The sequence below is a fragment of the Lissotriton vulgaris genome, chromosome 3_1 (assembly GCF_964263255.1).
Source record: "Lissotriton vulgaris chromosome 3_1, aLisVul1.2, whole genome shotgun sequence".
NCBI classification, from domain to species: domain Eukaryota; kingdom Metazoa; phylum Chordata; class Amphibia; order Caudata; family Salamandridae; genus Lissotriton; species Lissotriton vulgaris.
The window spans coordinates 1155579408-1155593702 of NC_141689.1; the positions used below are offsets into that span (position 1 = coordinate 1155579408).

Genomic DNA, 14295 nt, shown 5'->3' on the forward strand with positions numbered 1-14295 from the left:
CAGCAAACGTGTCAACAAGTACGGGTCAGGTGCCGCATTAATTAAAAGCATAGGACTAGTGAAGCCTTTGAAAGTCCAACCTACAGGGATCGCCCTCTCAATACGGGAGTTCCCGAGTGTCCCAGTCGGTATGGCTGTATTGCAACAATATTACAATAAGCTCAGGGCTTTAAGTGGGTTGAAAAACTGATGGAATACAGTCCTACTGACTGAGACACTCAGGAACTCCCGTCTTGAGACAGTGATCCCCTCGCTTGTGTCTGACTGAACAACCCTTGGAGACCCTGAATTAGGAAACTACGTTCACTTGGATTTTTTATTGCCTACCCAAACCATTCATACCCACCACATTCCTCCCCTTCTCATCTCCCCACACCCATAGACTCCCTCCTTTCTTATGGGCACAGCTCCAAGTTTCTTTGTTTAGCACAGAGCCTACACACAGGGCACTCTAAGACGCTGTAAGTTGGATTTTCAAAGGCTTTACTAATCCTATGCTTTTGATGAATGCTTTAAAATGCTTTAACAAGCAGCTTCTGAGACGGGCCCCTAACAGGGTCCCAAGTTTTGCCTTCAAAAGGATACAGGATTATGGTTCCCAAGAAGGGAAAAATAAAGAAGGCATTTCCCCTCTTGGAAGGAGCTTCAAGCATGTCGTAGGAACATCAGTTGAAAAAACAGTGTAATGTGATGTATCGGAGGTGCTAGAGTTTATCAAGGGCACCTTAGAGGTGGTATCCAGCCATATACCCCACCCAATGAGACTGCCTGGGAGGGAACCCAGGTCTGATAAGAAAGAGAAAAGAAATCTGGAAGTGGTAAACTAAAGAGCGGGTCCTTTGCAAAGGAACAGAGAAGACAGTTGAAAAGAACCCGAAAACCCATCAAAGGAATAAAGGAAAGAGTCTTGGACAGGTCCTTCCACTAAAAGAGACTCATTTAATGATCTCAGGGAGTTCTTCGTGGGTAGCAGCTCAGAACTGGGCACAGAGGATCCTATGTGAGGTGAGGAAAGGCAACTGATATAGGATGATGCAGAGGCATCATAAGAGGCGACAGAAGGTACTGATGAGGACAGAACTCATTCAGCTATGAGCACTAAATCCTGATTGGATGTGTTCTTCAAACCAAAAAGGAGATGTTTGGCTTTCCGCTCAAGTCCAGGGGAGGTAGCCCTTGGCAAGACAGATCCCAAAGGGGAGGAGGCTGTGGATTTTGTACCAGAAACAATTATACACCCTAGATCTTCTGATGTAGAAAGTTATTTAGTAAAATAGCATAGAATACTGCTGGACAGTGAGGTACACAACAAACAGAGCAGGGTGCTTCATAATCAAGATAAATGGAAAGGTAGCAGTGACTCCACAGGTGGACACAAAGCTATCAATGCTTACATCAAAGACTAATAATGATCCTAAGAAGGCTTTTATAGAGCCTGAGAGGGGAAGATGATGCAGGGTTGTGGAATTCCTATAGCCCGAGGCCCATGACATATTGTTTGGGGTCAAGGACAACACTTTTTCATGTGTATTTTGTCCTTGGGGCAAGTAGGCCCAACCCCTTGCAGCACAAACCCTTTGGCTGCCAGTTTGCACTACCACATTATGGATCTGGGAAAGGCACTGTCTGCAGTTAAGGAAATATTTTAGTCTGTATTTTAATGCTGTTCAAACTTGTATTGTTGGTTCATTAATTGAAAGCCTTTATTATGAATGTGAGCACTCTAAGTAAATGTTGTAAGCTCTGACTGCACTACTGACAGTAGTTCTAGTATAAAAATGTGTACACACATTTTCAAAGTTTGGCAATATGAGGTCATGTATAATGCTTCCAGAATGCTCTCTGATCTGATGCAAATATTTGCAGAAGCTTGCAAGCAAGACTGATGAATCTTTGCTTTCAAAATAAAATGTTCATAAAAAATGAAAGCAGGAAAAAAAAAATTCACTAAGCTACTGTAACATTTCAGGTACCATTTCTTTTCAGCATCATTTAGTTACATGTGTTGATGCATGCTAGTATGTCCCAAAAATATACATAATGGAAAATCAATGTAACCAGTTTCAATAAGATTATGGGAAACAAAAATAAACAAGCACTGGCAAAGCCAGTAGGTCTGAAATTGGTGGTCAGCTTTTTAGTTTTGGCAATGTGTGACTTGTTTTTGCATGGTTTTTGTAAAACCTTATTGGTGTGGGAGCTGCCGGGCCCATACCATTATAACAAACACTGGCAAAAGAAAAACAAAATTTTGTCTCAAAAAGCACACCCTGCCACAGGAGTTACTGGCACTGAACAAAACTACTTTGTGTGCCGATATGCTCCCTGTGAAAGAGCAGAATGCAGCCACTCACAGAGAAGCCAGCCGATGATGTAAGAGGGACAGAATTTTAATAAACGCAAAAGGTCATGGTCAACCCCAGACCAAATTAGGGGCCCAAATATTAAAGATAACCTCAAAAGGGCACCCATGGTATATGTCCTTACATTGAGTGCAGCTATACGGCGTTCGGGAATTCCCAAGAATTTACATAAGTAGGAAAGAAATAGCACGCCTAGAAAATATTTGTGAACTGCGTTTTTAGCTTGATCAAATATGCATGTGTAGATTTGCTCATACCAAAATCTGAGTGTTTGCAAGTTCACTTTCCCTCCAACCACTTTTTTCACAACTCTGGAAGAAGTTTTACATCTGCCATTGTCAGGAGTAGATTTCCAACATTTCTCAGTATGGGAAAAGTTTAGAGAAGAGTTGTTGGAAACCCTTAAAACATGCAAGTTAGTAGGTTTGCACAGACTCAAAAAGTCAGTCTAACCCTGGAACTATTGCTTACCACTACCTTTGGCCCCAGTATGTAGATTTGTGGAAATGTGGCAACATAAGGGGATTACAAACACTACTTTGGTATGAGCCCTGGCATAATCAGAGAGGCAATAGCAAAGCTCTTATATGAGATTGCTGCCATAATTTTTCACTGCACTACATGGCACCAAAGGGACAAGTGGATTTTGTTACAGGACAAGTAACTGCAAAAGCAAACTGCCCCATGGACAAGTAGATATTTTATTAAATGCCACACCCCTGAGATGCCAGGCTTGTCTTTTAAAGCAAACACAAGAAGATGATGGACGGACGCTGAAACTTTTCAGTCATTCACCCCCAGTCACAGATTTGGGTTGAATCCATCATCGTTCTTTAGCTCACTTTGCCATCCCAGTTCAGACCCAGCTATATGCAAATCAGTCTTGACCCTGTGCCTCACGGGAACAGTCCATACTGAACTGCCAAGCTGGTCTTCACTGGACCAGACACAAGCATCCTAGGACCGGTTTCGGGATAACACCCCTCATCAGCCAGGCAAGCTTGAATCCAGTGGCAAAGTGAGCAAGGGACCCAAGTTTGGGCATACCCTGCCAACTTAGGGCAAACAAAGCAAACACAAGGAGATGATGGACGGAGCGCTGACATTTTTCAGGCACTCCCCCCATTCACAGATCTGGGGTTGAATCCATCATTGTTCTTTAGCTCACTTTGCCACCCCAGTTCAGACACAGCTATATGCAAATCAGCCATGGCCTTGTGCCTCAAGGGAACAGTGTAGACCAAACTACCAAGTCAGGTCTTCCATGGACCAGATACAAGCATCCTGGAACTGGTTTCAAGGTAGGATTGTCTTTTATGCATCAATGGGCCTCTAGCAAAAATCTTAGATCTTGGTAAAAAAGTGAAAACCTCAGGAACTCATTTAGATACAGATGTCTTAAAAGTATGGGCCCAAAGAGCAGTTTGTTTTTTGGGTAATGCAAACTGAGCAATAGTGACAGAGAAACAAAATTCCGTTCTATTGAAAATAGACCCTAAAATATGGGTGCTGGCAGTAAATTAGGCTGGTAGTAAGGCACAGGGCCAAGAGTTCAGAGACCTATTCATAAAGGAGGTGACTGCCTTTGTCAGTACATATGCTACATTGGACAAGGCACAATTATCCCTAAAGGTTTCTGGGAAAAGATTGGCAGGGCCGGACAAAGACGGAGGCCACTTGGCTGGATTTGGTTCACCATCAAGCAGGTCCTAGAGCTACAGAGGTGGCCAGCAATGGCAGGACAGTAGATAACCATCGGCATTTTCCCCAATGAGAGGCGGAGGTGACCGAGGCAGATCATAGAGAGGTAACTAAAGCATTTCAGACAGGCGAGCAGCAGTTAAAACGGGGGGAGCGGGAGTGAATTACAATTAGTAAACTATGTCCCATGAAACCTGGGTATTAGAGTTGGTGGAAGGCATCAGGTTAGATTCTGTGCCCACACCCCAGCAGGAAAAAACACCAAAAAATTATTTAATTTTCCAAGTAAGCCATAGCTACTTTGAATCAAGAGGTAAGGAAATTATTACACAAAGGGGGCATAGTGAAAGTAGATACCAGGGTTGAGAGTTTTTTTAGCAGTTTATTTCTGGTGGCAAAAACGGATACACTGGACATGTGCCCAGTAATAAACCTGAAAGAACTGTATTAGTGATAAATGTATCACCATTTCAGGATATAGCAGATTAATCTCCTGGACGATATTTTGAGACAAAAGGATTTGATGGTGAGGCTTGATTTAAAAGACACCTATGGGACAGTACTCATTTAGGAGCCTCACAGCAGGTTTCTGCATTTTCTGTGGAGCAACAAGATCTTGAAAGACCCCAGCTAAAAACTTGGCTTATCTTTCGCCCCAAGGTGCTTTAAAAAGTCTCCAACGATGGTAGAAGCATATTTCAGGACCAGAAGGGTCTAGTTGAAAATATACCTCAACGATATATTATTCATGACACAGGACAAAGACAGAATTCAGTCTCAGGTGTTAATGGCAATCTTCCTGCGACAGAATCTGAGAGTTGTGCTAAATTGTTACAAATTCCTGCTATTGTCATCTCAGCATGACAGACTCAGTACAAGCTCGTCTGAAACTTCCAAGAAAGAAAATAACTAGGATATCAATCAAATATGCAAATAATACTACAAACTAAAATATAATTGACCGATCTAGCCAGGACAGTTAGGAGATAGACAGTCATTCCTGCACCATTACACTACTGGGCTTTGCAGCAAAATTATCGGAGATGAGGTCTGTCATATGCAGAGCTGGAATGGTGGTTGAGAAATATGGAGGCCTGGCTGAGACCAGAAATAGTGATAGACTCCGATACCACTCAAGTAGGCTAAGTGGAATACTGTAACCATGTGTCAACAGGATGTCAGTGGTCAGAACACAAAGAGTCTGCATATCAAATTTTTGGACTTTCTAAGCATGTTCTTCTTCACAGAAGACGTTCACAAAAGGACAAAGCACAATGTTTCAATTATGCTGAGAATAGACAACAACAGTGTGCTACATAAATCACATAAGTGGAACAAAAGTAAAGAGGCTGGCAGAACTGGTAAAAGAGTTTAGGCCTTTCTGCCGGGACCATCAAATTGCAGGGACTGCGGAACTCTTTCCGGGTCTCTACAATCAGATAGCGGCCTAGGAGTCTTGACATTTTGTATGGTCCCAGTGATTGGATATAGAAGACAACATTAATTGAAATGTTAAAGGACATGTGGCGTCAGTGTCATCAAGATCTATTTAAATAAAGACTAAATCATCAGATGGAGCAATATTTCAGTTGGGGCCTGATCCAGAAGCAGAGGCAACAGATGATTTTCCTCAATGCTGGGGCCCACAACCGAATAATGCTTTTCTCCGTGAGGAGAAACCTGTATGTATACTTTGGGAAGACATGGCGGCTGAATCAATTGTGGTATCCAGATCTGCTAGAGCTTTCAGTGCAGCCTCCAGTAATAATGCCTTAAAGCCTTTGCATGATGATGAATCCAAGGGGAGTCGTTCATCCCCTTTTAGAGGACAACCTATTGACCCTAATGGCATTGAAGATTTTTTAGAAAGATGAAACACCAGTGGCCTTTTGGAACATGCTGAGCAACTCATTAAGGAGACAGGGTTACCAGGTACACTCAGAAGCTGTAGGGCACCAAAGAATATATAGATGGTTATGGAAGGGGGTTATGCATCCCGCTTCAGCGGCTGCAGTTCACATTTATATTTTTTGTCTGATCTGGCCTAGCTGGGTAATTCATTAGGTGAATGAACTCTTATGTGTCAGCCATTTTGACAGGTCCTTTTTAGGTTTCGGCTGCAAAAAAGCTGTGCAAGCAGCTTTTGCGCAGGAGAAATCTATTGAGTTACAGTATGTGGCTCTGGAATCCGCCCTCGGTTTCATTGGCTAGCTCCATAAATGGAGGCTAGCCATTGGAACAGAGAGGCGTCCGTCATGGCCGGACCAGATTCGGGGGCGTTCCTGAGAATTTTTGGCTTTTGGCTACGTCATGCTACGTCAGCCAAAAGCCGGGAACGCCCCCGAATCTGGTCCGGCCGGGCCGTGCTTGCTGCTGTCCTGCCTCCCTCCGTGTCCCTCCTCCCGCCGTCCCCCCTCCCACTCTCCCCCCTCCCGCTCTCCGTGAGCCTGTCTTTCTCTGTCTGTAAAGTCTATATTGACAAACTAAATCGGACCCGGAAAGACGTGGTGGAAGCCTCCATCCTAATCGAGGGTTGAATCGAGACATTTTTAGGCAATATATCGGAGCACTTGTTATAACAAAATATTGTACCAGCAAAGGCACTTATTTAATGTTGATGTTCGTAAATATTTCAGTATGTTAGAGTGTGCCAGGCGCTGTTGATATTGGACATCAGGCTGTCCCCTAGCAATTGTTATGGTATATGCCGAATCCCTGCCCGTAGAACGAGTTCTGGCCATTCTTTGGGCTGTACGTATACCACCTCTCTGATTGGTCAAGATGCGACACACGTCGTCTTTTCGTTTTGGAAGGTCATTGGTCAGGGAGGAACCGACAACAAACAGGGGCGTAAGGGAGGAGGCGGCAGGAGGAGGTCGACGGAGTAGGTGAGCCGTACAGCTGGGACCGGGGAACCGGTGGTCTGTACTGGGCTGCAGGCACTGCGCCGCCGCAGTCAAGGAGGTCAGGGAGGCGGGAGTGAGATGGCGGTGCGCGCCTGGGCCTGCCACTGCGTCAGACCTTTGCGCGCGCCCACTCCACTGTGGGCGGTGGAGGGAATATGGCGCGCGAGGCAGTGTTGCTCATCGGGACAGGGACGATCCACCACGTGAAGCCAAACTGGCAGGGGCAGTGGTGGTGACACTGCAGCAGCCTATGTCAGTCCTCCTTTATGAGCAGCTGAATGAGGTCAGAGGCCGGCCTGGGCCCTCACTGCCGCTACCCCCGCTAGCTGTTGCTCGTGCTCGGCTGGGGACGAAGGGCACCGGACCGCCCCCTGCAGTGAGTATTGGAGGCACGGGAGGGGCGGGAAGCCCGGGTGTCGGGGATATTCATTGAGCATGGGTTTAGGGAACACGTCCGAAAAATGAGGGTGACCGATCGGTACTCTTTCTTACCACGTGACTGTATAGTGGGCCTTACTTTGCCGCCACCTCTTCGATTCCCTCACTATAATTCAATTGCTCCATTTTATTTATGCCAGTAGCGCATTCACCTGGAGCTTGCCAGTACTTATTTCTAGTAGTCACCGTAACCTACGCGATTTGTTTACTTTTTCCATGTCTATATTTCGCTGGTTTATTACACATGAATTGGGATTTAGGAGGGCGCACTTTAACTTCCAATGTGTGCCCTTGAGCAGAATGTTTTCTTAATAGTTTTATGTTCCTCTCCGGTTCCAATTGTCACGTAAGTCTTGACTAGCCATCATCGCTTTATTTTTGTCAGACTCCTGTATTTTTAAGTGTGTAGGTTTTGTCCCTTAGGCCTCGTTGTCTGGGGTTCCGCTGGCCCCATGTGTCTATTTGCACGTGGCCAATGGGCATTCCCAATAGGAATAGATCGACCCAGATATGTACATACAATACCATATTGGACGGGTATATCCTAACTTTGTATCAAATGATTCCCCGTTGACTGCAAGTCAAAGGGACACAGCTTTGTAAGTTCTGGGATTTCCTTCATACAATCATTAGTTTCAGACGTGGTGGTCGAATTGAAGTGAATCAGGACTACACATCCCAGAATGCACACGTTTCTAGCTTCTGACTGCCCTCTACAACCAGCAGCGTGTTGCTTTGCTAGAGCCACTCACCTCCTCCTGACTCACCACCTGCAGCATGTACAGACGATTCCTGCCCATGTTTGTAGCATGAGCCACTTCTGCCCACCAGAGACATGTCACAAGGGGCGCTAAGATTCGAGCTGACGTCTGGGCTTCGAGTTCTCCTGTGCCTCAGTGAGAGGGTGCAGTGGATCGGTGTTAGTCGTGTACACTCTGCGGTGGAGAGTTCCTTGCCTCGATTTACGCTATACATTCAGGGTCCAGTGTGAGAGCGGTGTGTGCTGTGAGAGCTGTGTGTGCTGTGAGAGCTGTGTGGGCTGTGTGGGCTGTGAGTTGTGTGTGCTGTGAGAGCTGTGTGGACTGTGAGAGCTGTGTGGACTGTGAGAGCTGTGTGGACTGTGAGAGCTGTGTGGGCTGTGTGGGCTGTGAGTTGTGTGTGCTGTGAGAGCTGTGTGGACTGTGAGAGCTGTGTGGACTGTGAGAGCTGTGTGGACTGTGAGAGCTGTGTGGACTGTGAGAGCTGTGTGGACTGTGAGAGCTGTGTGCAATGTAAATAACAATGCCATTTATTTATAAGGAAAAAAAAAAAGAAATGTCATGAGCAATGCCAATAGCTCTAACTTTTCCAAAGGCGAAACCATTGCATTGTAAATGCTTGTTATGTAAATGGGGCACCAGTGGAATGTCGCTTAGTATGTGGATTGTTTAAGTTACAGAAAAATGCCATTTACATCTTCAACCACGATATGAACAGCTTTGGGAACTGTTTTCAACATGGAAAAATAATGAAGACCTTATATGCGGTAGAAATGTAATTTTTCCTGGAGGAGTTAACATTTGTGATTTCCAGAAGGACTAAAATAATTCAAGATCAGTTTGCCAACCAGCTTCCTTAGCAGATGAGAAATTGTGCGTGATAAAATGTTTATAGTAATATGAGAGAGGAACCAAGGGTGTGAGGCTTAAAGGAGTTAAACAATTTTTGATAGCCTTAAATACACCACATCAAGTACTGGCATTACTAACTTTGGCTTTAGAAGTTTTTGGAGGTCATTTTGTTAGAGGTGTAATAGCCTTCAAGGTGTTCCTGGCAGGTACAGGTTTAAAGGATATAATGAGGGCAATAGAAGAATTCGTTTTTACTGAATTTTACTTTAAACCTATTGACAGTGTGGTTGGAAATGTTTTGAGCAAGCTTTAAACTAGCATACTCCGCGCCCTCGAGTCTTAACAGAGACTGGAGATTTTCTAAGCAATGGGAAAAAGAACGTCTGGGTACAGACAGGGAGGAGAATATTATCTCACCCTGCGGAAAAAAATGGAGATACAAGAGATATACTATGGCAAAGTATGTTGCAGGTTTATCTTTTTTCTGAGACCTCTTATATACGCTAATTTTAATTTGTGTTCTGTTAGGTGAAAACCAGAAGAGGGACTAACGGGAGAAGATGAGGAGGTGTAACTACATCAAAGAAACGAGAAAAGGACGGTGCTGTTCAAGGATATTATAGACTCATGGCTAGTTCTATTGGTTGGAGTATGCTTTATCAGTTTACTGGAGTGATCATGATGGGTTGTACTTTTTTTAATGTACGTTTTCTTTGCTGCTGATGAATTTAAAAGTTAAGAGAAGCATAATGCTCCCCTCCAAGTATTTAATAGAAGCAAGACTTTCTTTCACTTTGCTTAGAAGATGTCCATTATGAAGTTTAACAAAATGTGAAAAAAACAATTACGTTTATGGAGGACTTAACTCAATATTTTTGATTCCATAGACGATCTTATGCAAAAGAATACTAACTCATCCTCCGAGGCACTAGGCCATCTTCTAATACGCTTGAATCTGTGGCACACATTTCCCCTCATTCAAATAAATATAATACAATCAAAAATACCATTGCTTCTGAAAATCCTTACAACTATTATTGTTTACTATCCCAAGCCTTACATGCCATACATACAGAATTAACATGTATATGCTGTGCATATGGGTGATTATTATTTATTTAATTTGTCATTCTCAACTTTCCAATTTTCTGCCTGGCAAATTATGCAAACTGAATTATCAAAACAGAAGCCATGTATGAATTTACTGTGTAGCACATTGAAACTACTATGCAAAGAGAAATTGTGCATACCATACTTCCAAATGTGAAACACCTTGTTCAGACCACCAAACTCCACGGTCCAATAGCCAATAAGTTCAGAATGGGCTGTTCGCAGGTGAAAATTGTCATTGGTCAAAGTAACAAAGTCTTTCATTTTATCTGGCTTAATGGAATATGTTCGGAATTCATAGAATTTGCTGTCTTGCTGGCGTGGTCCAGTGGCAAATGATCTTCGTACCTAAAGAAGAAAAATATTCAGGGAATTAGAAAGCAGATAAAGAGTAACTATATAGAGGTAATTGAAAGCAGAATGCACATTGCCTAATGTTGATGTGAACACCAGTTTTAGGGGAAAAGGTAAAATGGCCCAATTTCATTTAATGCTGGTGAATTTTTAACGTATTAGTAGCGAGTATGGGATCCCATGATTTGCCTACATTTATGAGATAGAATGGCCTAATCTGGTAAGGGTTGCAACGTAGACATTAAAAGCATGAACAGAAAGTGAATATACTCAAGGTAAGACTTTTTTTGCAATTTTACGTCAATCTCAGTAATCGCGTTACCCGGGATGACGCAAAGTGGATTATAACCAGAGAGGGTCCAGCCATGTGCTAAATCCACCACAATAGTAAAGAGACTCTGGCACCTCCATATGTCATATATGATGAAGCTCTATAAAATAAGTTTGGAAATCCTGACACTGGACCGCTAGCAATAAATAATTTATCTATGCCACCTATAATTGAGAATGAATAGGAACGGAATTGGCACTGGAAAAGGTGTTTAGGCTATTTGTATTATGAGATTAAAACTCAAATTAAGCAATAGGATTCTCATGGGGAAAGCTTCACAGCTGAAACGCACGTAGAGAATAGTGGAGTATAAAATATACATGGAGCATCTTATGTACTCTGAATATGAGTACCTGGATATTTGATTATAAGGATCTTTGCATATGGTTTATTTGTCATGGTGTATCAAAACATTTGTCTCAAACTATTGTGATCTATTTGTACAACCATATTTCAAGTTAAGAATATATATGTATTAATTAAACATAGAAAAAAGAAATGAAGATCTTCAACAGTTTTGATGTGCTGAAGTAGTACAGGTTATGAATGGTATGGATGAAATGATGGGATAAAAATGTGTAATTTTTATATTTATCTATATATTTCGAATTGTGGAGTCTATTAATAAAATATATATATCTATTGATATTTTTCTATATGTTTGTGTGATTTGAGCCTTATTATGTCATGATAGACATTACATTAAGAAATAAGATGGCGCCGCTTGAGTCGAGTGAGCGCCACTCCCTGTCTTACCTGTGAATGCTGATGGTGTGGAGCAGCTAAGGGGACGCCTCTGGAGAAAGGCAGCAGCAGCAGACAAGAAAACGATAGCCAGACCTTGACGGAGGAGACGGCCAGCAAACGCGGCGTTTTTTTTTTTAAAAGAGTGAATGCTGAGGGAGTGGGAGTTCCAGAGTGTAGAGTGCTTAGATACTGGTAAGATTCTTCCTCATTGTTATGGCTTGTAAATTGCTCGTGCGCATTCCCCTGTTACACGCGCAGTGTTTTCTTTTAAGTGTGGTGCTTCTCGTGGCATCTCTCACACGCAACCTTCAACTGTGGGTCTGTGACTTCTACAGTTGAGGATTGCCGTGTGTGGATGTGCTCCTGTGGTGCTCTGTTCCTTGGATATTAAACTTGCCTTTTCTTCAACCTACGAAGACTCCTGTTTGTTCCTGTAACCTCGGAACCTACCTCCTTTACATTTGGCGACGTGGGACTTCTTTTACTTGAAATTCAGAGCATCACCAATTTTTGCACCTTTAACTCCCTCATCGGATTAATCCAGGGCATGCTGTGCGTCTTCTTCGTGAAAACCCGCTTTGAATTAACCCCTCGCATCAGGATTTCGGACATTTTATTCATTTTCCCGACTTCTCTTCACTGATGCGCTCCCTTATGACGTGAGACGTTCGCGAGTTGAGTCATCTCCTCGCTCAAACCACACGTCACTACGCGCACGCGCGCAATCACGCAGCTACACAGAGGGGCCATTTTATTTTGTTTTCAAAGCGTTACCATGGTTACATTTTGACGATCGGAAGGATCGGAAGGTAAATTAATCATCGCATGCCTCTGGAATCTCTTAAACCACAACGGTGAGCGGATATTTAAAGTTATTTCATTATTTTTTGCATTTTAAACCTTTTAAAAGGTCGTTTTATTACAAAACAAGTTGTTTTCTTTTGAACATTTTTAACAATTTCAGACTTTTGCTGTATTAAAGCATTTTACATTTATTTTCATCCAAACAACATGGCTACTAACCAGCAAATTGTTGCTTTAAACTATTTTCTACCACTTCCTGGTAAACCTAAAGAACCTTGGAGACATTGGTTCCAAAATTTTGAAAGTTATTTGGTTGCTATTGGGGCTGATGAATATGCACCAAAGAGAAAAATGGCTATTCTCTATAGCAACCTTGGAAAAGAAGGAAGACAGATTTTTAATAATTTGCCAAATCCTCTTCCAGCTTCAGGAAGTGGTGATGAGATTAATGAATATGCTGCTGCAATTTTAAAATTAAATAGAAAATTCCTTGATCAACCTAGTGTTATCCTTGAACGTTTCAATTTCATGAAAAGGCGTCAAGAACAAGATGAAACTGTTGAAGAGTTTATCTCCGCCTTGAGGAATCTCGCTTCTGAGTGCAGTTTTGGCTCTTATTTGGACACAGCTCTTAGAGATCAATTTGTATATAACTGTTGTCACAAAAAAATTCAAGAGCGTATTTTAAGCTGCAGAGATCCATCTTTATCAGAAGTTCTTGAAATGGCCAAAGGAATTGAAAGATCAATTGTTTCTTCTAAGTGTATCTCTGAAAGTACTTCATCTTTTACTCCAAATGACTTGAATGTAAACGCAGTTTATTCCAAGGGCAAGCCATTTCAAAGACCTTTTCAAAGGAGAACAAATACCTTTTGTTTTCGTTGTGGTTCCAAAACACATTTAAGTAACAGCCCTACTTGCCCAGCTCTGGGCAAAAAGTGCACTTTTTGTCAGAAAAATGGTCATTTCCAATCAGTATGTCGTAACAGAAAGAATTCTCAAATCAATAACATTTCTTATTTTTCAGGTGAAGATGCCGATATTCAACCTATTGATTCTGATTTAAAAAATGTTACTATAAGTTCAGTTAATATTGATTCTAATAAGGGAAATTTAGCTGTAAAAGAAATTCTCTCTATTCAGTCTGTTTCTATTTGCATGATTGATTGTATTAATTCTGAACGCGTGAAAGATCCCACTTGTCTAGTAATTATTGATAATTTGGAAATTGACATGATGGCGGATTCTGGTGCCCCTGTGACCATTATATCCGATCATTTGTTCAATATCCATTGGTCTTCAAGAATTACTCTTGAACCTTTAGACATCATTCCTAAAGGATATACTGGCAAACACATTGACATGTGGGGTTTCTTCATCACCAATGTAACTTGTTTGGGGAGGTGTATCTACACAAAAGTATATATAGCCACTAATGGCAAATGTATTGTAGGATGGCAAGACCTTGCTAAAATGGGCCTCAAACTTGTGCCTGGTTCAGAATTTCCCGTTCAGATTAATGAACAAAGTACCTTTTCCTTCATTAACTTTATTGATGTAGGTATTGTCAACAAAATTATTGCTGATTTCCCAGAAGTTTTTAACGATTCAGTTGGTATGATAAAAAACTACGAACATCGCATTCGTCTCAAGCCCAACGCTATTCCCCTAATTCACAAGTTGAGGAATGTTCCCCTTAACGTGAGAGACGATTTGAAAAAAGTACTTTTGAAAATGGTTGATGAGAAAATAATTGAAGCTGTAGATTCTTCACTATGGGTTAGTCCTATTGTTGTCGTGAAGAAAAAGGATTCCAGCATTCGTCTCTGTGCAGATCTGAGATCACTCAATCAAAATATTCTCATTGACTGTTATCCTTTGCCCAGAATTCAAGAACTCCTCACCGGCATTGCAGGATCAAAATTGTTCAC

At 42.2% G+C, this 14295-nt stretch overlaps 1 protein-coding gene across 3 annotated transcripts in view; it reads right to left on the reverse strand.

Moving 5' to 3' along the window:
• The window catches only part of LOC147727604 (protein NipSnap homolog 3A-like), a 281171-nt gene that overhangs the window by 85898 nt on the left and 180978 nt on the right, over positions 1-14295 (reverse strand). For all 3 annotated transcript variants that reach the window (XM_086961637.1, XM_086961638.1, XM_086961639.1), the window contains one exon: positions 10269-10476. In XM_086961637.1, coding sequence (XP_086817763.1) covers positions 10269-10476 — 208 coding nt within the window. The remainder of the gene's footprint in view (positions 1-10268; positions 10477-14295) is intronic.